Consider the following 25,537-nt stretch of genomic DNA (forward strand, 5'->3'; position numbering starts at 1 on the left):
ATGGCCAAAATTAGCAAGATAGGAAACAACATGTGTTGGAGAGGATGTGGAGAAAGGGGAACCCTCTTCCACTGTTGGTGGGAATGCAAGTTGGTGCAGCCTCTTTGGAGAACAGTGTGGAGATTCCTCAAGAAATTAAAAATAGAGCTTCCCTATGATTCTGCCATTGCACTCCTGGGTATTTACCCCAAAGATACAGATGTCGTGAAAAGAAGGGCCATCTGTACCCCAATGTTTATAGCAGCAATGGCGATGGTCGCCAAACTGTGGAAAGAACCAAGATGCCCTTCAATGGATGAATGGATAAGGAAGATGTGGTCCATATACACTATGAAGTATTCTGCCTCCATCAGAAAGGATGAATACCCAACTTTTGTAGCAACATGGACGGGACTGGAAGAGATTATGCTGAGTGAGATAAGTCAAGCAGAGAGAGTCAATTATCATATGGTTTCACTTATTTCTGGAGCATAACAAAAAGCATGGAGGACATGGGGAGTTAGAGAGGAGAAGGGGGTTGAGGTAAATTGGAAGGGGAGGTGAATCATGAGAGACTATGGACTCTGAAAAACAATCTGAGGGGTTTGAAGTGGCAGGGGGTTGGGAGGTCGGGGTACCAGGTGGTGGGTATTATAGAGGGCACGGATTGCATGGAGCACTGGGTGTGGTGAAAAAATAATGATACTGTTATGCTGAAAATAAATAAAACTTTTTTTAATTAAAAAAATATATTAGGTCCCAGTCAGCATTTTTAAATGGAATGAAACAAAACAGTAAAGTCCATGTTAGCTATGAATGATAAATATTATTTTACAGAAGTTTTGTTTTAATTATATACATGTGCATGTGTGTGTGTTGGTGTTGTGTACTGATGTTACAGTATAAAATGCATTTCTTTTGTGGGTTGCCAAAATAAAGTTGGAAAGCTACCCTTTTGTTTTTGTTTTGGGATTTTGAGGGGTTTTTTTGCAACCTGTCTCTACCTCTATCTATTCATCTTCCATACTGCTGCTAGAACCATCTCCTAAATTTGGATCACATCATTCAGGCACTGTTCCAAGCATTTCATACATGTCAACCAATTCAGTTCTCACTGTGGCCCTATGAGGTAGACTATTAGTATCCCCATTTTACAGATGAGGGAACTAAGACACAGAGTAAGTTAAGTAAGTGGGCCAAGGCAGTCAGTAGGTTACCTTTCCAAGTTTCTGGCACAGGTCCCTCTGTAGATGAATCGACAGTCTAGAAAGAAAAAAGAATATATGTAAATATACAAATAATAAAGCACTAACCGTAATTCTGCTGGACTTTATATCAAAACCACTCCAAATCAGTGAAACTTTAAAAAGTAAAGATTGAGGGGCACCTGGGTGGTTCAGTTGGTTAAGTGTCTGACTTCAGCTCAGGTCACGATATCAGGGTCACAGGACCAAGCCCCTTATAGGGTTCCATGCTCAGTGAGGACTGTGCTTGTCCCTCTCCTTCTACCCTTCCCTGCTTGTGCTCTCGCCCTCTCTCTCAAAAAAATAAAATCTTTTTTAAAAAAGTAAAGATCGAAATCAATGAGATTTACATGCTTATCTTTCTATTCAGTAAGTAATCAGTGCCCAATAAAAGAGCTATCTCACTTTTGATTGAAGTGGAATGCTTTATCAGTTTCCTTCAAATCCATCAACATAAAATTGATGTTTCATTTTCCATTATTTTTTTCACAGAACCAACAAAAATATTCCAGTACAATTGTTGAAGAATTTGTTGATGGCTATCATTGTCTCATCACAAATAAAAGATGTTCACCAAAGACCAGCTTAAGAAGCATCACACAAATCAGCAACAAGAAGTAAGACAAATCAAAGACCATTTAATCTTGGTCGTGAATGTAGGATAAACCATGCAATGTTTAGAAAGTCAGACTGAAAGAGATGTGAAGACCGTGATACATTCACACAATATTGATCTTTTAACAACAGGAACAAGAAATGTCACCAAGATATTTAGAGACCTTTTTTGGCTTATATACAAGAAAGTCATATGAACAGATTCACTTGATTTTGAAGTTTTTTTAATCTTTGTGAATTTAACAAAAACGAGTACACCTCCAATTCAGGAGGTCTAATGTTGAGGTTTTCAGTTCTGGTCTGAAGCAGTCAACTTGGGCCAAGTGCCTGGCTAAACACTCAAGATACTAAACAAGTATGCCCATCTAGAAGCTAACATCTAGCTGGAATGTAAGAGATACCCATGAGAAAGTTCAATGACATCAGAATATCACATAGCACCAAAATTAGTAGTACAGATGATAAGTGCCAAGGGAATTCATAGATGAGAGTTCAATAAGGGCCAGAGAGGCCAAGAAAAGGCTCACAAAGCTCTAAAGTTAACAATAATATGACAACAGTCCATACTCATCAGTGAGCAAAAATTAAAAAGACAATATCAAGTGTTGACAAGGATGTGAAGCCACTAGAATATCCTGCAACTGGAACTCAATGTCTACTACTGATGGGAGTATAAATCAGCGCAAACACTTTGGAAAACAGTTGTTATTATCTACTACAGTTGAAGAAGATACACTATGAACCAAAAATGCCTTTCATTCATGCATTCATTCATTCACTCACCAAAGTGAACCCTAAAAGATTAACAGTTAGGATTTCTCAAAGAGAGCTGAAAATGTTTCCCTAATTCTCAAACAATGCTGATTTCAATGACCATCCCTTCCAAGGTATGACTCACTAGTTTTTCTGGCTACTTGGAGGAGTTTCAAAGGTAATGATTTTTGAGGGTAACTGAGCTTGTCATACCTGCATGTCAACCTATCACCAAATTTAATTTCATTTCAGGAGTCAGCAATGATAAATGTACTGATCCACTGGTGAGATGAGATACTTGGGGGAAAAAAAAAGCAATTAAGAAGGAGTTGAAGCTTAATGGATTAGTATAATGAATTTTTCCTAAGGCAACAGTGTGAAAATATTCATAAAAGGTGTGGCAGAATGTGGAATCACTGAAGGGCAACTATTCTGGCCCTACCAACAGTTTTGTTTTTCATATGGACTGGACTAAATTTCAGAAAGTTCATTAATTTCCAAATGTAATTGTTTAAGATTTAAGCCAAAAGACATCTTTAAATGTATTAAACTTTAATTTTTTTTTAACTGAATAGACCAGTGGCATAAGAAGCCAAAGAAAAACAAACGTCAAATTGAGGGGCCAAAAAATGAAAAGAAACAAAAAATGTTCACTAATTTCAGAACACTTTGTACCACCAAGGAGTACAGTATTGCAGAAGACTACAGTCTTGAGGAAGTCAGCAACTGTGTTCAGCACTAAATCAGAAAATGAATCATGCACATTTAAAAAATTTTTTTTAAAGATTTTATTTATTTATTTGACAGACAGAGAGAGATCACAAGCAAACAGAGACAGACAGAGAGCCCAATGTGGGGCTGAATCCCAGTACCCTGAGATCATGACAAAGACAGAGGCTTAATCCACTGAGCTACCAGTGCCCCTGAATCATACACAGTTTTTTTAAAAGATTTTATTTATTTATTTGACAGAGATCACAAGTAGGCAGAGAGAGAGAGAGAGAGAGAGAGGAGGAAGCAGACTCCCCGCCGAGCAGAGAGCCTGATGTGGGACTCGATCCCAGGACCCTGGAATCATGACCTGAGCTGAAGGCAGAGGCTTTAACCCACTGAGCCACCCAGGGGCCCCCATGCACATTTTTAATACCAGATTATTTTTAATAGCTCCAAACTTATTTTTTTTAAAGATTTTATTTATTTGTCAGAGAGAGAGAGGAGCGAGAGTGAGCACAAGCAGACAGAGTGGTAGGCAGAGGCAGAGGGAGAAGCAGGCTCCCGGCTGAGCAAGGAGCCCGATGCGGGACTCGATCCCAGGATGCTGGGATCATGACCTGAGCTGAAGGCAGCCGCTTAACCAGCTGAGCCACCCAGGCGTCCCAGCTCCAAACTTATTGACTGCTAAAAAATGTGAAGGTATAGTTAAAAGTAAAAAGGTAATATAACTAAACTATCAAAGTTATCATATAGAATCATATAGTTGAAAAGAAGGGGTTTTGATTTACTCAATCTCTAGATTAACACTGAGAATTTATCAAAGAGAATAGGAAATGTTTCCCGAATTTTCCAACATTGCTAACTTCAACGAACATATCATTCAGAGCATGATGGCTAGTTTTGTGGCTGCTTGGGGGCAGGTTTCAAAGATGATGATTTTCAAAGGTCAAAACTACCGATCCCAGCATTTCCTCTAAATGCATAAAATTATTCACGGAAATAGAAGTACAATTTTCACATAAAATTATATGATCTATAGAGATAATTATGTTGCATTAAACTGGGTAATTGCTGGGTATGCTGGATTAGTGTCTTTAATCTGAATACAGCCCACACCCAAGAGGAAAAGATTCTCATTCTATCCTAAATATACAACAGTAATCCCTAAGAGAGTAACGCTTCTCCTGGTTATACAATAAGAAATCCAAACAAACCTGAACCTTGCAATGAACATTTCTCAACATTTTTGAGAAAAGTTTAACAATCTTCAATTAATTTTTAAGACAAGATATAAAGTCAATAAAAGACTATCTACTCTGATATTCACTCATGTGTCAAAAGCATTAAATGAACATCAAGTCTAAAGGATTAATGGCAAAACCCATCAAATTAGTGGGAGTTGGGGCAGGTTCCAAAGAAATATAAAACATGCACTGTGTGCCCTTGAGAATTTCACAATTTAGTTAAGGAGAAAATAATTACCAAGCATTTTGAACCTCATTTAAAGAATATGGAGAAATAAAATTTTTATTAATCTATATATTTTAAATGCCATTCATTTAATACTCAAGGTTAGATCGTATCTTCTATCTGGGAAAATAAATTTTTTTTTTTTAAAGATTTTATTTATTTATTTGACAGAGAGAGATCACAAGTAGGTAGAAAGGCAGGCAGAGAGAGAGAGGAGGAGGAAACAGGCTCCCTGCCGAGCAGAGAGCCCGACGTGGGACTCGATCCCAGGACCCTGAGATCATGACCTGAGCCGAAGGCAGCGGCTTAACCCACTGAGCCACCCAGGCGCCCTGGGAAAATAAATTTTTAAAAAAATTTTTGTATGGCTAAAATTTCTTTTGCAAAATGTCTCTTTGTTAAAAGTCTGGATGTATCTCTTCTGAGACTCCATTTTTTTTTTTTTTTTTTTTTTTTGTGGGGTGGTGAGGTGGGGGGAGTCTTATTTATTTATTTATTTACTTAAATTTTGTCTATTTAAAATCAGTTAATTAACATATAGTATATTATTAATTTCAGAGGTAGATTTCAGTGACTTATCAGTCTTTTTTTTAAGTTATTTATTTATTTACTTGACAGAGAGAGCAATACAGCGAGAGAGGGAACACAATCAGGGGGAGTGGGAGAGGAAAAAGCAGGCTTCCCGCCTAGCAGGGAACCCAAAGAGGGGCTCAATTCCAGGACCCTGGGATCATGACCTGAGCCGAAGGCAGACCCTTAACAACTGAGCCACCCAGGTGCCCCTGATTTATCAGTCTTATATATTACCCAGTGCCCTCCTTAATGCCCATCACCCAGTTACTCCATCCACCTATCCCCCTTCCCCTTCAGCAACTCTCAGTTTGTTTCCAGTGATTGAGTCTCTTGTGATTTGTCTCCCTCTCTAATTCTATCTTGGTTTCTTTTTTTCCTCCCATCCCCTATGGTCCTATTTCTTTCTTAAAATTCTTTTTTTTTTTTATGAAATTTTTAAAAATATTTTTATTTATTTATTTGACAGAGAAAGAGAGATCACAAGTAGGCAAAGAGGCAGGCAGAGAGAGAGGGGGAAGCAGGCTCCCCTCTGAGCAGAGAGCCCAATGTGGGGCTCAATCCCAGTACCCTGAGATCATGACCTGAGCCAAAGGCAGAGGCTTAACCCTGTGAGCCATCCAGGTGCCCCTCTTTCTTAAAATTCTGCATATGAGTGAGATCATATGATAATGGTCTTCCTCTGATTGACTTATTTTGCTTAACATAATCCCCTCTAGTTCCAACCAGTCATTGCAAATGGCAAGATTTCATTACTTTTGATATACTCCATTGTATATATATATACAATATATTTTCTTTATTCATTCATCTGTTGATGGACATCTGGGCTCTTCCCACAGTTTGGCTGGTTGCAATATTATCCTATAGTTTTCTAAGGTGGTATCACCGGGGAATCTCAGTATGTGGGATTTCCCTGTAGTATTTCTTCCAACTGAATCTACAATTACCTCAAAATAAAAAGTTCAGTAAAAAAGCACAAAGGTCCTGAATAAATAAACACATGTGTATTATCAACCATCAAACACTAGTCACAGAATACGATAAAAAGAAAAACAGACCAACTATAGAGAGGAAAATTCACAGCTGTATGCAGGGAAAGAGTTACACAGAATTAGGAGACACCTTTGGGTAACTGTGCAGAAGACCCGTCAGGATGCTAGAAACTTCTGGGTACAGTGGAAAACCTGTGAGATGAGCCTAAGTAAAAAAAAAATAAATAAATAAATAAATAAATAAATAAATAAAATAAACCTGTTAAAAAAATTTTTAAGAGAAAAGAAGATAACAGAGATTAATATCCAAGAAAGGATGGATCCAAGTGCAAGAGATTCAGTTGTTTAGAATAAACCAAGATGAGGGGAAAATAACTAAAAGCAGAATATCCAGAACACTAGAAGACAGCAGGGCCATCAGTGAAAGAAGGGGAGTTTAGAAAAACCAGTATTTCAAAGACAGAAAGGGAAGCTGAGGGAACACCTGTCTAATTGGTGAGAAAATTGTACTCAGGACCCAGCAAAGACCTCTGTCCTAAGGATCAGAAAAGCAAAGCAAATAATGTAGCTTGGGTGTGACCAGTGGAAAGGTGCACAGTTTCAGCCTGAGAACTATACCTTCTGGGCGCCTAGGCAGCACAGTGGGTTGAGCATCTGACTCTTGGTTTCAGCTCAGTCTGTGCTCTCAGGGTCGTGAGATCGAGCCCCACGTCAGTCTTCACGCTCAGCACAGAGTCTGCTTGAGATTTTCTTTCCCTCGGTTCCTCCTGCTCATGTACATGCTGTCTCTCTCTCTCTCTCTCTCTTAAATAAAAATAAATCTTATGGGTGCCTGGGTGGCTCCGTGGGTTAAGCCTCTGCCTTCAGCTCAGGTCATGATTTCAGAGTTCTGAGATCCAGCCCCGCATGGGGCTTTCCACTCAGCAGGGAGCCTGCTTCCCGCACCCCCCACACCACCCCCCCCCCGCCACCTGCTTCTCTGTCTACTTGTGATCTCTGCCAAATAAATAAATAAAATCTTTTTAAAAATTAAAATAAATAAATCTTAAAAAGAAAAAAAAAAGAGCTATACCTTCCAGTGTTGGGATTTAATGAAGGCACCTCCAGAGGAAAAGGCGATGGGGAAAAGAAAATTGAATTTCCCGAATAGCTTCGCTTAGGGTTTATAGTCTGTAAAGCTCCCAGTATAATGGAGCTGTATTTGCAATACATTGAAACTGGATGTAACGGGGATCTTCAATTTCCCTCACTCCCTGGTGGCGCTCATTTTTGAGCATGAAACGTCTGCATACCAGCACTGTGTGCTGCAGTGAACAAAGTAGGAAGAGGAAGGACTGTAGGAAGATACGAGAGGAGACATGATCCAAAGGCAGAGTCCTCGACTGGGGAAATGGTCTGGCTTTTCATCCATGGGTTGCAGCAGCAAAGAATGAAGTCAGTAGCCGCCAAGGGCAGGCCTGTGTGTGTACTGTAGCCTGTTCACTTACTCTGTACGAAATGCATGTGCAGGGCATATTGTACGTACATATCCGTTGCACATGCACCTTGAAGCATGCTGAGAAAATGCTGACAGATATATTCCAACACAAATCTTTGTCTAATTATATTCCTAACTGACACATGAAACAAGATGAAACCATATCATGTGGAGGCATGTTCCTATGAGCAGGAAAAGCAACAATGTAACAAAAAGGGGATAAACCAGGAAAAGTAAAGGCCTGTCACAAAACATGATTTTTCACAAATACAACAACAACAACAATAATATATCTTTATCTGCTGACTAATTATGCATCTATAATCTTATTAAAATGCATGATTGATTAAAAAAAAAACAGGATCTTTAGCTACTGAAGAAATTACACTTAATAAATAAAATAATACCCCAGCTCTATGGGATTCTCACCCAAATTAAAAGATCAGTTGGACTGAGATGTCTTGTCTAAAGAAAAGAGGTTCTTATTTACAACTGCCTGGAGAAGAAATCCATTTAATATAAACACGTGTTGCCATCAGTTCTATCTGGCATGCTTGTTAGAATAAAACCTGATCACTTCGATGCGTAGGATAAAACATTAAATGGACTAAGATTTGTGGCTCTTGTATACAACAAAATTAACTACTTTTTTTTTAAAGATTTATTTATTTATTTATTTGACAGACAGAGATCACAAGTAGGCAGAGAGGCAGGTGAGGGAGGCGGGGGAGGGTTGGGAGCAGGCTCCCTGCTGAGCAGCGAACCCAATGGGGCTTGATCCCAGGACCCTGGGATCACGGCCTGAGCTGAAGGCAGAGGCTTTGACCCACTGAGCCACCCAGGCACCCAAAATTAAGTTCTTTAAAGGAGGCCCAAGTGCCTTGCATTAAAAGTGCAGACATATGTACCGGAGGGCAATGCATAAAAATAAATTTGCCCATTATTTTCTTTTCCATGTATTTTTTTTCCTCCTTAAAGCAAAAATCCAATCTTAAGTAGAAATGGGTCAGGGGAGATCTCTTCATATCACCCAGCAAAAATCCACCAAGATGGTAGATGGGTGCGTGCCTGACCCTTGGATTTACAAACACCAAAACGTGAGGTGTGTAATGTTCTTGAACTGCTTACCTGTCTCCTGCTAGTTCCTCACTAGCCCGGTTCCCACCTCCTTGGAGCAAATAAGTGACTCTGTTCATTGCCTTTGGGGAGAGTGAATAAAGCCATTTATAAAGTCTTCTACTGAAGAGGACTCAGGACTGAGTCAAAAGGTACAGAAGAAACATCATTCCTTCCACACACATTTTCTGCCGGCTGTCTCAGTGCCAGACACACAGGATTCAGGGACCAGACAGGTCTTGGAACCATCCTACACTAGAACCCTCAAGAAGAGAAAAGCTTCTCTGGACCAGAGGGAGAGAGGAGAAAGGAGACAGGAGGATCCCTGGGAGGGGAGCCCCAGGCCTTGCTTCTGAGTCTGAGCCCCTGCAAAGCAGCAAAACGGGAGGGAAGTTGGGGACTGGACTGCTTCTTGGATTGTGGCCCTGGGAAAGGGACGAGGGCCAGATAGGTTTGGGTTGAGCAGTGTGTCTGGGCAGATGGGGCCACAACCTACCCGCTATTTCCCTGCCGTGGCACCCGGAAGCAGCAGAATGGTTCCCAGGCTCTCCTCCCAGAAGGGAGTCTGCAAGAGGGCAGGCAGCTGGAGGCAGTGAGGGCAAAAGCAAATTAGAAAGGAGAGGCCTAGGGCTCCAGGTAGAAAACAAGGGAAGACACACCAACTCCCCCTCTCTGAGAGCATTTACCTCAGAAACCGTGTAATTGCAAATACTTTCTCGGTCTCTTTGAAATGTAAGTAAATCTATTTAAAAGCGAAATAAGCCCTAGACCCATATGCCACCTGGAGGGTCTTGACCTGGAAGGTCTTCCTCAAGGACCTGGGAACAAAACAGTCCTGTCTGTTTCCATGGGGAGGTAGGAGCCTCTCTCCAAACTACATCCTGTTATAAAGGGTAATTTTCCTTTATGTGAAGCCTCTTGGTGAACACAGATGGTCACCCCATAACCAGGGAAAGTCACCAAATTACTGGATGAATTATGTGTGACTCATGGGGCTGTCGAGTGTGGTGTCTCTCCCCCATCGATCGGATGGGGGCCCCCAGAGGTGAGCCAACAGTCAGGAGCGTGGGGGCTGGGGGTGTGGCCAGTGCCAGGATTCACCTGAGGCAGAACAAAGGAGGTAGTTGATTGACTACACTACAAGGGAGCAGCGGGCAGGGCAGCAAAGGAAAGGCATCTGCAATGAGGCAGTGGGTGGGAGCTGTATTTAGAGGGGAAGGGGAGGAGGTATGGGGACTATGAAATTTTGCCCGCTTGTTGGTAACCATGCCTGGTTGTAAGTAGCCCATTGGTAGGTTAGGGCCTACGGATCTTTGGACCCATTGGTAGGTTAGGGCCTACGGATCTTTTGAGGTGGGTCGTCTGTATTCAGCTCAGTGATGGGTGGTTACCATGGGCCCTTTCTAATTTCCATTGTTCAAGCCTGTTGCCTAAAAGCAGCTGCTACATCCAGTCCTCCTACTTGAGGACTAGCTATTGTTTATCTTGAGAACGGGGATGCATGGGTTGTAAGTACACAAAACGGTGAGATTTCTTTCTGTTTTTTGCAATCTCGGCGGATTACCTGTACTGTGTCTCCCATTCTGATTTAATGTTTATCCAATAATAAAAGTGTTTTCATTCTCTTCTCCCTTTGCAGAAAGATTTTCTGGGTTGGGAGTTATTGTTTTTAATTGTTTCCCCCAATAACGTGAACAGGACAAAGGGAAAGAACAGTCATTGACTTAGTGAACACAGACTTGGACGGACGGGATCACATCAAGGACCATCCTGACCAGCCCTGATCCTACCTACCGAACTTCCCTGAAATTTAGATGCAACATCTGGAGAAAAGGCAGGGAACCCAATTGAGGAGATTCAAGTACTCCTCCTCTACAGAACAGGAGCTCAAAGTAAAGATTAGTTACAGAAAAATAAACAAGGCATAATGTCGTATCTACCTGACTCAGATCTGCACCAGTCACAGCATGAATAAACCAGCCATTGCTAGTTTAACGACTAGTCTTACTACACCTGTACTAACGACCCATTTCCTTTGGGTGAAGCAGGATGGGGAACCAGTAGAAGGAAACATTTGTAACACGTATAGCTATAATTGTCAAACTTTGCTACTTATTAAACTCCCCTGCGGAATTTTAAAAGTGCTGATTCCCAGGCAAAACCTCCTAAGCTAATAACTTCAAATCTCTGGCAGGAGGCTGGAGCATCACTATTTCTTAAAGTTCCCCCCAAGTGAGTTCATTGCACAGCAAGTTTAAGAACCAGTGATTTTAAAATGGTACTTCTCAAACTTCAGTGTGCACACAAATCAACTAAGTATCTTGATAATACAAAGATTCTGATATGGGAGGTTGGGACGTGGCCTGAGAGCCTTACGTTTCTAACCAGCTCCCACCCTAAGTAGCAAGGATTTAAAGACCTCTATTTTGTGCCTGGGTTCTACTTCTGATTATTAAGAAGTTAGCAGCTGTGCTGTGAAGGGTAGACTGGGGAGTCGGACTGCCTGGCCTTGAGTCTTGCCTCTGCTGTCAACTGGACTTCAATGTCTTTATCTGTAAACTGAGGATGACGACAACAATATCTACAATGTTAGAAGCCGTAGAAGTAGCATGAGAAATGTATCATTCATCTCAATTCACAGATGAGGACCTTAGAGTTCAACAACCATCAGGACTTTACCCAAGCTCGCCTTGTTAGTAACCGGCAGGAAGGGACTGAACCATTGGTCTTTTCCCACCATATCCTGCTGCTTTAAGGGTCTGGATTGAATTGTCTCATTATCTTCCTGTCTTCCCTGTATCCCTGAGGTTCTAGGTGCAAAGAGTGCAAACCTGAGTCACCTCTGTCCCTCCCTCCCCTTCCTTTGTAAATAGCGGTCCCTTGCTAAAGCTCTAAGAGGTCATTTCCTCTCCCCTCTGCTCTATTCCTACAGCGTTACTCAGATTCAGCTTCCAGATTACAGTTACCCCGAACTTCTAAAATAACTTCCCTTCTTTTTCATTAATACGTCTTCTCTCATAGGTGTCCCTACTCTGAAATCTTTGGCACTATTTCCAAATTAATCCAACCATGGGACTTCCCCTTCCATAAACTGGCAATGACTCCCATTACGTGCCAAATAAAACCCCATCTTCATCACCTGCTTTTCCACCATCTGACCCCGACCACTTTTCTTTTTAACTGCTTCCTCTGTAATGCCTTCTTCATCTTGTCTCCCCACCACGTGGCTTTCAAAGAGACTACCAAAAATAAAGAGCGTAAAATAGCTCAGTAATATTTTAGTTTGATTCCAAGTTGAAATAATTATATTTTGGCTATATCAGGTTAAAGAAAAGTATAATACTAAAATTCATTTCACTTGTTTTTGTTTCTCTCTCTTTATTTCGCTACTAGAAAGTTTAAAATTCTAGTATGCGGATTGCATTTGTGGCTTGCCTTACATTTCTATTGGAAAGTACTGCTTTAGGGTACATAGGAAATATCTGGGAGTCCTGCTTAAAATGCGGATTGACAGGACCAGCCTGTGGAATCTAGTTCAACTTTCTGTACTTTCCACAGAGATGAGCAGGAGCTACATAGTGACTGTAATTCTTTACTCTCTTGCTTCTCTTCCCACTACCAAGTGCCTGATTCTCTTTGTATTTCTCTGTTGCAGTAACCGAGAAAGGGGATCAGTTTGACCTTGGTAATCATAAGTGACCCTCTTCAGTCAGAGCTTTTTTTTTTTTTTTTTAAGATTTTATTTATTTATTTGACAGACAGAGATCACAAGTAGGCAGAGGCAGGCAGAGAGAGAGAGGAAGAAGCAAACTCCCCACGGAGCAGAGAGCCCGATGTGGGGGCTTGATCCCAGGATTCTGGGATCATGACCTGGGCCACCTAAGTTCCCCTAGTCAGAGCTTTTGTACCAGACTACCACATAGGTCTCTGCCTCATGGATTGGCTATCCTTGGGTCAAGTGTTCATCTCTAGACCAATCATTTGTGGCTGATGGGGAGGGTGGAGGAGGCATGGATCAGGTTAAACAAAGGACCAGAATGACCAGAACCTCTCCTCTCTGGAGGGTCAATGGATGGCCAGCTTTGTTTACAGGGGACTGTAGGAATCCCCAGCACAGACTGGCCTGGCCATCAGTGAATTAATTCAGAAATTAAAAGAACACAATGCACATTCAAAGGTCCTGTGAGCACTAGAGCCAAGGATTGATTATTTCCTGAACTACTCTTTGGATACAATTCCAGCCAAGCCACTCTACAAATAACGATGACGATAGATCTATTCTCCAAAATATTTCAGTCACTTCCAATAGCCAGCTGGCCAGAGTAAACAAGGAATTTAGGTGGGGAGAGAGAGAGAATGCAGAGGCCGATGGGGCAATATATGGATACAGAGAGGCAGGCACTGTTCCAGTCCCAAAGATGCCATGACATAGCCCTAGGACCTTGAGCAAGACGCTCAACCCCTCCGGCCTCAGGCTTGTCACCTTTTCAGACTACAAAGTGACAAGGATTGTGAAGTTTAGATGGAATGATAGACATAAAGATGCTTTTTAAAGTTAGGAGGGCTGTGCAAATGTTATATGAGTTGTCATTTACTATACGTTTACTAACAAAGGAGTAACCCCTACAGTGAGTCTTCCCCAGTGAAGACCCCCTGAACATAGACCATCTGGTTGTATTTCTTCAACTTTGTTAAAGTATTGGAAATGTTAACTCTCAGCTCTCACAGCTTATTAGCGCTTACCTCCAGCTGCCGCTTCCTCTGGGTATGCCTTCAGGAATCCACCCACCTCAAGCCATCAAACTGTGCCATGGGACCAGCAGCAGGCCATGAGCCACACAGTATGCATTTGAGAGAAAGACAGTCAGTCCCATGGCTAATGACAACTGTCAGCCTCATCTGATGGTAGTTTTTCCCAATTTCTGTCCAAATATTCGAGATTTATGACATCTTCTAATGCCCCACCACAACATCTCTGTTTAAATAATCCAAATGGCAAGAAAAACGATAAAAGAAAATTTTAGCTATCGTGTTTTCAGCCCTCATTAATTGCCATGCAGAATCTTGGGGGAAAACAAAAAACAATTTTCTTCACACCCAAGGTAAGTGGACACCCCTACCCCCACCCCTCAAACGCTCAATTTTATGGAGAACCAATTCAGAAATGCTGAGGAGGTTTTCCTTTTCCTGTTCCTTTACGGAGAGTCTGAGGCTTCTACTCTACCAAGGACAGCAGGAGAAAAGGATCTGCCTATTTGCATAACTGATGGGAAGCACGGGAATTTCGGTGCTTCTGGAAAAAGGGAGCTCTGCGTCTTTAAGGCTCCGCGGAGCTCGGTCTCTGCTCGACGCAGACAGACCGGCTCTGCCGCAGCGACTCATCCTATCGATAAGGTTCACTTAGCCAAGGTGGAGGATGGGAAAAGAATGGAGCTGTCCCAGCTACTCAATGAGATCAGGGCAAACTATGAAAAGCTCCTCACGAGAAATCAGATAGAGACCGTGCTCTCAACAAGGATCCAGGTAATGATTTCATACAGACAGGCACCTTCCAGGATAAGGAGACAATCCCTGTCTATCCAATTCCTGTCCCGGCCTCTCTGAGGTACAGTATTTCCTTTTCAATGCAGCGTCTACTGGGGAAGGAATTTAGGTTTTACTGCGATGTGACTGGGACCACGGGGAAACGCTGGGATTATACTGTTATGTGGCCGTTTGATTCATGTCAATTGATGATTTTTACATCAGTGGTGAGGTTCCTATCATTAACAAAACATGGGGCCAACATGCAATAAAATGGGGCACTCTAATCTCTTTTAGCCATCCTTCAGGAAGGAGGCATTTCAAATACCCTTCGAAAGATATTACAGAGTTATTTATAGAGAATGTTTCAATAACGTCTTTAAAATGGCAAGCTTTATGGTAACATGTATTAGCTTGCTCACTTCGTAGAGATAAAACGAAATAAAATATTTCTGAAAGGTTTCTGTCATCAGTTTTATACCAGATTGTTATAAATAGAAATTATCTAAGTATGTGAAGGTGGCATTCCGAAACAGTGATATAAACTGGGAGAATCAAAATCCCCCAAATTGATACTGACTCTCCACTTACAGATTTTTGCTTTTGTACTACAAGATGAGAAATGTTTATTTCCAGTACAAGTCATGAAATATTTTAGTATTAAAAAGAGGGAGAGCCCAGTTGAATAAAGGCTAAATCCTAATTTCATAGACTTACTTTGTTTTAAAGTGACAATTCATTTAGCAATTAATTAAGATCTCAAACATTTAAATTAAATGCACAAACAAATATTTTAGAAAGAAGATTTAAAAATTCAGGGTTGGTTTTTGGGTTTGGGGGTTGTTTTACCTATTATATCTAAGTTCAAATTCTATTCCAGGCACCCAAATACAGCAAAGAGTGAACTTAAGAAGAATCACCAAAAGTAAAAAAATATTTCTAGGAAATCATAGGACTTTATTTCATTAACAATTCATTTTTGGTGACAATATAAATTTTACCTCTAGGTAATATTTTCATTCTTCACAAAGAATGATCAATATCCTAGATCAAGCAAAGTCACTGAGATATTTAAGTATTGGAATAGTTCACTCACCTTTTGTAAAGAGAAAGGAAAAAATTATTAGATGATAATTTCTGAAAATTATAAACCAAATAAACATTTTATTTGGCCATGGTACCAATACAAGTTATTTAGTTTGTAAGTCACAATGCCAAAATTAGCAAATTAAAGGGAAAAGGCAAGGCTACTATAAGTTTTGTTTAGGGTCTGTTTAACATATATCTACTTTAGAAGTTGGGTTTTTTTTTTTCCCCAAAGAATTCGGAATGTCAGAATAAATTCAGGGAAGCCTGATTCATTATTATAAAATAAAGACACATAAGCTTTTTGTGATTTATTATTGTAGAACAAACTACCCCCAAATTTTGTGGATTAAAACAACCATGACATTCTCTCATGATTTTGTGGGTTGACTAGGTTCAGTGGGGGTGATTCTTCCGCTGTGCATGACATTGGCTGAGACTGTAATCATCTTGGGGCACAGCTGGGCTGGGACATCCAAGGTGGCTCACTCCTGTGTCTGGCGCCTTGGCAGGGGATTTTTGGAAGGCCAGCTCAGCTGAGACAGTTGGGTCTGTTTCTCTCTCTCTGGGTCCCCTCAGGGTCTCTCTCCATCTGGCCTCTCTGCAATCTCTCCAGCCGGATGTCCAAACTTCTTAACATGTTGGCCCAAGGCTCCCCAAAAGCACAGGAGTGCAAGCTGTCAGGGCTTCCTGAGGTTTAGGGCGATAGCTGGCACTTCTGCCACATTCTGCTGGCTAAAGCAAGACAGAAGGTCCACCCAGATTTGGTACGGAAGGGGACCACACAAGGACATGAATTTGGGGAGGTGTGGGTCATTGGGGACCATCTTCAACATCTAGCTACCACATAAATGTAGCTGCTGGTTTCATACACAAAATCCAAAAGACCAGCAGATACAAGCATTCTTATGCTCTCCTATTTGCTACATTCTCAACATTCTCTTTTGTAGTTGCTCTGCTAAGTGTTGCTGCTTAACTTTGCCAACTTAACACTAAGAAAAAGTGATACAACAAACCAAAAGAGATGTATGAATTTTGTTCTTTAATGCCTTGCCCTAAACTTTGTGAACTTTCATTTACTGCAGTGCTTTCTTTAAAAAAAAAAAAAAAAAATCTATTGTACCATCAAATTAAAATTTGTGATTGCAAAATGCATTTTTATAAAAGCATTAATAAGTTGTCATTTTTGCTACAAAATACTACAGTCAATTCCATACGTTGCCTCTGCTGCTCTTGGGAGCAAATGTTGAGAATTCTGTCAAAGGATACTTTCATTTGATTTGAACATCAGCATAAGAACATTCAAAGCCAAATAGAACATATTCCACTTGTTATTTAATATGATGACATTTAGAAAACAATCTTTAAAGATGTAATTTTGGCTACTTCCCCAGATACCCAAGATTAACATGCTTTCCAAAAAGATCGGTTAAATAAGGTAAATTGACTGGGGGTTCTCCTTCTACGGAAGTCATTTTAGAGCCTCTAATGCCTATGATAACCTAATTCTCTAAATTATTCATAATATAACTTCCCAGCAGTATTTAATCTCTGTCCATATGCCCAGTTCCAGAATTGATCGGTTTCAGATACATAACTTTATCTGCTTTTACAAAGCAGCCTACAAGAAAATACAGGGGAAATAATAGCTAAGTTTCAACCCATCTTCCTCATAAGGTCATAAATAATAGAAAGTTAAGAATCAGAGGCCTCAAACTTAGATTCTCCAAAAACGGTACTTTTCATTTAATAGAAGTATTTTTCTCTGCATTTCATAGATTATCATATTAGGAAGAAATGCCTGAGGTTCATTTTGTGTCTCAGAACACTGAAGCAATTCACTTGCTCCCCTATCTGACTAATGAGTAACTAAGCCCTGGGACGCACTTTTGAAATTTAACAGTTTAAAGAAAAACTGATGAGGCGCCTATGCTGTGTTTCTAGGATGACTTTTAAAGGTCTCATTTTCAAGAGCGCTCTTTGTTTCTGTTATTCTTGTGGCTGGTGGCTTACTTAAAGCTAGAAGAAGATATGAGCAAAAAAATGGACAAAGATGAAGAGGCTTTAAAGGCAGCTCGAGCAGAACTCAAGGAAGCGCGACGCCAGTGGCACCACCTGCAAGTGGAAATTGAGTCTCTCCAGGCAGTGGTGAGAATGAGCTCAAAAGAGACTGGCCCACTGAGTCCCCAGACATTTGTTGATTAAAAGAGAAAGAGAGAAAGGAATAATACCCATTACCTTACAGAGAGAAACTTGAAAAGCAAGGCCACAGAATTCTATCCCTGGTCCTAGTTCAACTAACCCCCACCCCCATCATGGCCATTGCTAGTCTCAGTTCGTTCAAGGTCTAGTTCATGGCTATAAAAAGGAAGTAATCCTTTCTTATCATCCTAGGGTTCTCTAATTGCTGCAGTTGGGAGAATATAGCCTTGGTGGGGGAGGGGCGGGGGGGCGGGGAGGGAGTCTTCTATCTCCATGCCTAAAATTTCTAATAGTAAAAAATATTTAAATACCTTCCTAAAATGCCTTTTCTAAGCAGCCTGCTCTGCTTTAACATTCACTATTTTATATTTCCAATTTTTAAAAAGCCAAATAAATCAGAATGATAATAAGTCACTCACACTGCAGGGTTTTTTTTTTTTTGTTTTTTTTTTTTTAAGATTTTATTTATTTATTTGACAGAGATCACAAGTAGGCAGAGAGGCAGGCAGAGAGAGAGAGAGGAGGAAGCAGACTCCCTGCTGAGCAGAGAGCCCGATGCGGGGCTCGATCCCAGGACCCTGAGATCATGACCTGAGCCGAAGGCAGCGGCTTAACCCACTGAGCCACCCAGGCGCCCCACACTGCAGGGTTTTTGTTTCGTTTTGTTTTGTTTTGTTTTTGGCCATAAGAATTATTACGGGATTCCTTTGAAATACTAAGCTCTCTAGCTATCTAGATACAATTTTTTTTTTTTCATTTGCGTCCTCCACACAGTTGTAAGGAAGCATCTTTTGCATAAGTGACATACCATTATGGCAAACTTTGAAAGAACACGATAGAACGGAGACATTGTAAATCCGATCTCAGCAGCACATTTTGTCTCACTGATTTCACTGATGAAAGTCTATATAAAATAGGAAAGAGGCCTTGAAAACTCCCTACACGCCAGTGAGCAACATTACCAGATGCAGCTGCAAGACCTAGAGGCCGTGATTGAAGGACTAGAAAAAGAGCTGCAGGAAGTAAGGCGGGGCATTGAAAAGCAGCTTCAAGAGCACGAGATGCTTCTCAACACGAAGATGAGGCTAGAACAGGAAATCGCCACTTATCGCCGCCTCCTAGAAAAGGAAGAAATCAGGTACCTAATCCCATATGCAGTCGTTAATGGTCACTTGACCAGAAATACAGAGCTTCTGTCTTTGTTGAGGTAGAGAAATTACGTCTAAAGAGCCATCATCAGCATGGCATGCTCCCTGGGTTCCTATAGCAAAATAGGATTAGTAGACATTGTGAAGAATATGTGGAAGAACTAGTTCCAGACTCCCAAAATTATGAACAGAATGGCCGAAGTCAGGGACAGTAGCTACAACAAAGAGCCCTTCACACCTATAGCGAAAATGTAAATAATTCTCAATCCCTACAAGAATGACCTTTCTGGACTTGCTCATTTTCCTTGTCATTCATCTTTTAGAATTAGTGCCTTCTATGGACCACCCACAAAGAAAGCTTGGAAAATGCACATATTACCACATTCCCCCCACCCAGGGCCCACTCCCACCACAGATCAAAAGCCAAAATTAATAATTTAGTTCTGAATACATGATTTAAAAGACTTCCGGATTTCTTGATAACAAAAGTATCAAAATATCACAAAAGAGGAATTCTTACTAATTCAGTTTCATAATCAGCAATCACTTAAAAGATCACATGGCTTTGAGCACAGGACATCCTCCAATTTTCCATGTTCCCATAGAAAGAAAACTTTATTCTTGCTTGCTCCAGCATTCTGAGTCTTCTACAAAACTAGATGAAACTGCTTTAACCTATAATAAGTTTTGACATTTATTAAAGTTTTGAAAAACATGGATTGAATTCAAAATCTACCACTTACTAGCTGAGTGACACCAGGCAAGTTACCAAACCTCTCTGTGCCTCGGTTTTTTCATCCATAAAATGGGAATGATACTACCCACCTCATAGGATTCCTGTGAGCATTGAATAGATTGTTTGTAAAGTGCTTAAAACAGAGGTATGTTAATATACTCACACATATAATGTCTTGTTAAATAAAATAAGTGGTTGTGGATTTTATTTAATGCCTAATCATTGAAGATGTTGAAAAGTGGTCTTTAATATTCCTTTAATACAATTTTTAAAACATTCACTATGCTATATTTAAGATATACAAGAAAATATCAAGAATGTCGTGAACTTCATGTACACACTTCCCCCAGCTTGAGAAGTGAAATATTTGTGGTGTTGCTGAAGTCTCCCCACCCCCACTCCAGGCACTCCAGGCACATAACCCCATTCTCTTTCTTAGTCTAACCTGGCTCCTGAATCTGATGCTTATTTGCCGTAAACATTCCTTTCTACTAATATGTATATATATCTCTGAACAAAATATGAAATTGTTTTGCCTATTATTTTAACCTTTATAAAATTAGCTACAAATTACCTTTCAATTTTCCCACTCAGTGGTATACTAGAAGATTCATCATAAAGAAACAGTGTACCCTTAGTTCATTTATTTTCATTGTTAAAAAGAATTTCCATTGTATGAATACACTACATTTTATCCATTCTCTTACTGGTGAGCATTTGTTTCAATTATATGCTAACACAGTGTTGCTTCTATAATATAATTCTTTCCAATTTCAGATATTATGGTTGTATCCAAGGTGAGAAAAAAGAACAAAAACCTTCGACAAGTAGAGTTGGTTTTGTTTTACCTTCAGGTGAGTTTCTGATATAAGTAAACAAACTTAAAAAATAAAGTGCCATTTATAAGGATTATAACTAAATACTATAAAGTAGCAAAAACAAGCAATATTTGAAAGAAGTTTGACATATGAATCAACTGTGACTAGTACTCAACACTGTGGTTTAACGTTTCACGATAACATTTTCACAGCCATTATAAATGAAATATCTTTTTCAACGAAGCTCCCACAAAAGTATGAGAACGAAAAAGTGGAAACAGTGACCAAACAGGCAATACTAAATGGAAATATTGTGAAGGAGAGCACTGAGGCTCGTGGCACTATTCAGTAAGTAAAATAACTTTGACTAATAATAATAAACACATGCAAACTTCAGTAATCTTTGCGTGTTTTCAAACATAACTTTAATATGCTATTTTTTAACTCTGACATGAGTAAATATATTTAAACAAAACTCAGATATAGGAGTACTCAATCCTTAATTCACCATTTTTCCAAAAATATAATCAAAACATGAAAATTCCATAGAATTCCTTAGAAATTATACCTGTGTGATTTTTAAAGTATGTAAATTATAAACTCCACAATGTAAATTGTGAGTTATAACTCAAAATGTGTCAATTATGAATTACATCAATTTCTTGATTTCTTTTTTATGTGGAATCCATATTACATATTTTTAATAGATCCATACTTCTTCATATGGAAAGGTTTATTGTATCATTTCAGGACAGAGAAGGTGGATGAAGTTATTAAAGAATGGGAAGGCTCCTTCTTTAAAGATAACCCTCGATTAAGGAAAAAATCGGTTTCTCTTCGATTTGATCTTCATTTAGCAGCCACTGATGAAGGGTGTTTACAGACTAAGCAGGATAATCTACCAGATATAGAAGTCAGGCTTATCATGAGAAGATCATGCAGTATCCCCTCTATCAAACCTCCATCAGCAGTTAATTAATCCAACGACAGTACTTGACTTGCTTTGAAAATGACATTAGGGTGGACCAAGGTGGGCCATGCTGACTGCTTTCTGTCCCAAAATGTAAGTTATTAAGTATGTATGCAATGATTAATGTGTGATTCTCTTCAGAAAACAAACAGGAAGGGACACAATTTCTCTGAATCTAATTATGGATGCATTCTTTGAAGAAGAGGAGCTTCAAAATAAAATCAGAAATTCAGTATGGTTTCTATTTTGTTTACTCCAAATAGTGTTCTTTTCCTCTTGAAATTTTATCAGAGACTATAAGCATTAAGGTGGCTTGGTTAAAAGTCTTTGAAATTTCACTCAGTGGCTGAGTATTCTAAGGAAAAGGAACAATTTGTTTAAGTATGATTGTATTATATTAAGAATCACACCGACTTATTCATCGTTATTCCATGACTGGTTATAGCTAAAAAGATTTTTCTACTTAAAAAAGAAAGCAATTGTAAACAAACTTTTAAAGAGGACTCACTATTCATATCAAAAAAAATTTTTTTTTTAATTTTGAGACAATCATTTGCATACTTAGAAAAATAACAGAGTTACTTTCCACAAGCACTTCCAAACAAACTATAGAACACACCCCTGGCTAATCTGATGATTAAATAAATCTTCATCCAAAAGCTTTTTGTAATATGATCTGTTTTCCGAAGAGTTACTTTATTCAAGGACCTTTAAGGTTGTGTCCTCCCCCACAAAAAATCAGAAGGCCAGTGGCACAAATAAAAGATGAAAATCTTGTTGCTACCATTACTAGAATAGAGTTCTCTAATCTCACCATCCCAACTTTTCCTTCTGTAAAATTAAATGTGACTAATTTGAATATCCAATGTGAGCATTAGGTAAGATACTAGGTAAAAGTATTATAAATATTTCTTGCAATCATTTATGTGAGTTAAGAGAACAATATTGTTATCTAAGTGATGAGTATTTGCAGGATTTCCATTTTTAAATTGTTCAAACTGTAATAAATACGGACAGAAAACCTATTTGTGAATAAGCCAAGTACTGTTGCAAAGTTTTTTAAACAACTTAATTTGTTTAATACAGGCATATTTATTTATTTTAAGACCTTAAATAATAAATACCTGTTTTAAAACATTAGAAATTTATAGGCTATCACTTTTTTTCTAAGCAAAAAAAAAAAAAAAAAATGTTGAGTACAACTTACCATACTTTTTCCCAGCTAAAGTATCATCAAAGGGCTACAGCTCAGTTAGCATTTTCATTACCAGTCTTTGCAATCTCTCTCTCATTTCACTCAGAACAAAATATATATTTTAACCAGGAGAAAATTATGTTAAATCATCTTTAACATAATGCAGGGATATAAAATTTTAAAATTTTCTTTTTCAATTACCTTTAGATTCCTTTCAGCCTCTCTTATTCTATTTAGCAAAAGGGATGATTTGTTTTGTCAAGGATACAATAGCATGTTAAATGCTTATTCTTGTGTAAGCATCTGTCCTAAAATACATCTTATACAGTGTTTCATTCAATATTAGTTAAATGCTATGCTACTACTAATTTCATTAATGCTTTGAAAAATGCAATCATATAAACTATTGTACTAAAGTTACTGTACTAAGCAACAGTAATCATAATAAAACAATATCTAGTATAATCTACATGCAGTGTTCAGAACAGTACTGGACATCATAATTGCTTGTTATAGTAATTCCGCTATGCATCTCTTGTGTGTATAACATGTACATTTTAAAATACAGTACTTGAATTTATTTAAAAAAATCATTTGTTTTGGGGCATTTTAAATCGGGATATGAATTTACCAAAGTAAATGATACCACTACAATAAAAAAAAAAAACCTGAAACATGAACTCCAAAGCTGCATTTTATTTGAGTTTGATACATTGTATTGTGTTTAATTGTTCCAATATTGTTAGTTCCCTTTGGGAATAAAACTGCAACCATAGACAGAAAATAGTTTTTATACTTTTTTTGCAAAAGAAAAGTTAAGAATGGTACAGTTTAATAAATGATATATTCTAATTAAGAGAATCAAAACAATCGCATCACCCTGGGAAAAGTATAATAGCCATAATTTGCTAAGTGTTTATTCTGCTCCTGGCACTTTCCTGAGCAAGCTCATACATGTTCTCTAATCCTGACAGCTGGGCTACAAGATTCCATCCTCATTTTATGGATGAGTAGAAATTAATATTCTTCACTCTGATTTTTGTGTATGTTAACATACAAATACAAAAGCAAAGAGTAATTCCAGTTACTAACAATTTTATAGGATCCTTAACCCCGGGTGCTGTAACTAATTCCCCATGTGAGCAGGAAGGAATCACTGGAGTCCCCCTAGGCCTCAATTTCACACTTGAAAACAATAGGAAATGCTGTGCTTGGTAATATTTCTACCCTGCCTACATCACAGAGTTGTTTGAAATAATATACACATGAAAATATTTGATAAAGCACTACTCAAATATACGGCACCATTTGAATGAAAATTGTCATTGGGAATTTGTGAGAACAATCATAGCTGACGGTGATTAAGTAATAGTTCAAAACACAACAGTAATCTGAAAATTTTCTAATTTTCAGATTCTTCCATTGCTGCCAGACGAATTATCTTTTCCCAGGGAGTTGCCTCATTGGAGCTGTTCTACCACAATAGTTTTCAAAGTACAAAAACGTTCTCTTAAAAAAAAAATGCTTAAATTTAATTTGAAAGTTTCAAGTGGAAACATAGTATGGGACATGGGCCAAAATTAAACTTTAAATAACACGTATACACACATTATTCAAATGTGTGTACACATAAAATCAAAGTGTGTGCACAGAGAATTTACTTCTGTGTCTATAAATTAGGGCCAGCATGGACCCACAGATTGTTAATAGATGGACATACTATAGATATATATATTTTTTAAGATTTTATTTGACAGAGAGAGACAGACCAAGAGAGGGAACACAAGCAGGGGAAGTGGGAGAGGGAGAAGCAGGCTTCCCACCGAGCAGGGAGCCCGATGCAGGGCTTGATCCCAAAATGCTGAAAGGCAGATAGATGCTTAATGACTGAGCCACCCAGGTGCCCCTACAGATACAGATTTTAAAGGAAGGTATACATGTGATCAGTACAAGCCTTTTCCTGTTTCCCTCATTCACTTAGACCCTAGGCCAAGACTGGCAAACTTGCTCTGTAAAAGCCCACATAGCAAATATTGTAGGCTTTCCAGGACATATGATCCCTGTAAAAACCATACAACTCTGTCCTTGTAGCTGAAAGCAAGTATAAATAATATGGAAACACATAGGCATGGTTGTGTCCTAATTATAAAAACAGGAAGCAGCTCAGATTGGGTCTGCAGTAGTTCCAATCCCAGGTGTTTGCTCATACCTGTCCTAGACCCTCAAATAAGGTCTGTAGATGCTAGACCATACCCCCAGATTCTCCAGGACCATCGTGTTTTCATCCTTTCCCACACCATGTGTCAAAGCCCGTGTCCCAAATCCCCAAGGCATTTTGCAGGCAACTCGGAAATTTATTAAAGCAAACCATACTTTGTGAAATTCTACAAAACACTGTGAATTACTCTATCCTGGAAATCTACTGGGTTTCAATGTATCACAAATATTTCTAGCGATAGAAACTGAATACCCATGACTTCTGCTTTCACAGATACAGCTAAGAAAATTAACCTATTTCACCCTTTTGCCTATAACCAGGCTTTTATAAGTTATTTGGCCCAGGAAGAACGCTCTCATCCCTTTCCTTATTTTAAGGGGGAAAAAAATCCATTTAAGGGGCACTTAGTTGGTGCAGTGAGCTAAGTGTTTAACTTCTGATTTCAGCTCAGGTCATGATCTTGGAGTCCTGGGATGGAGCCCAGCCTCAAGCTCTGTGCTTAGCACAGAGTCTGCTTGAAATTCTCTCTTCTCCCTCTGCTCCTCCTGCTCAATATCTCTCTCTCAAATAAATGAACAAATCTTAAAAAATAAAAAGTAAAAAAAAAAAAAAGAAAGAAAAAGAAAAGAAAAAAATCCATTTAAAATAGCTTCATTAAAAATACTACAAAACGGGGCGCCTGGGTGGCTCAGTGGGTTAAGCCGCTGC

General features: G+C 39.1%; 1 protein-coding gene across 4 annotated transcripts; it reads left to right on the forward strand.

Moving 5' to 3' along the window:
* Window positions 1-14,255: 14,255 nt before the first annotated feature.
* On the forward strand, window positions 14,256-23,721 carry KRT222 (keratin 222). 4 transcript variants are annotated; one of them, XM_059378517.1, is made up of 6 exons: window positions 14,256-14,456; window positions 17,562-17,690; window positions 18,662-18,882; window positions 20,406-20,482; window positions 20,659-20,794; window positions 21,197-23,721. In XM_059378517.1, the coding sequence occupies exons 1-6, from the start codon at window positions 14,361-14,363 to the stop codon at window positions 21,423-21,425; spliced, it is 888 nt and encodes a 295-aa protein (XP_059234500.1). In that variant the 5' UTR covers window positions 14,256-14,360; the 3' UTR covers window positions 21,426-23,721. The 4 variants fall into 4 exon arrangements, with proteins under 4 accessions (XP_059234500.1, XP_059234502.1, XP_059234501.1 ...); XM_059378519.1 differs by having other exon boundaries at window positions 14,369-14,456; window positions 17,566-17,690; XM_059378518.1 differs by having other exon boundaries at window positions 14,448-14,538.
* Window positions 23,722-25,537: the final 1,816 nt, after the last annotated feature.

Source organism: Mustela nigripes, chromosome 16 (assembly GCF_022355385.1).
Source record: "Mustela nigripes isolate SB6536 chromosome 16, MUSNIG.SB6536, whole genome shotgun sequence".
In the NCBI taxonomy this organism is placed as follows: domain Eukaryota; kingdom Metazoa; phylum Chordata; class Mammalia; order Carnivora; family Mustelidae; genus Mustela; species Mustela nigripes.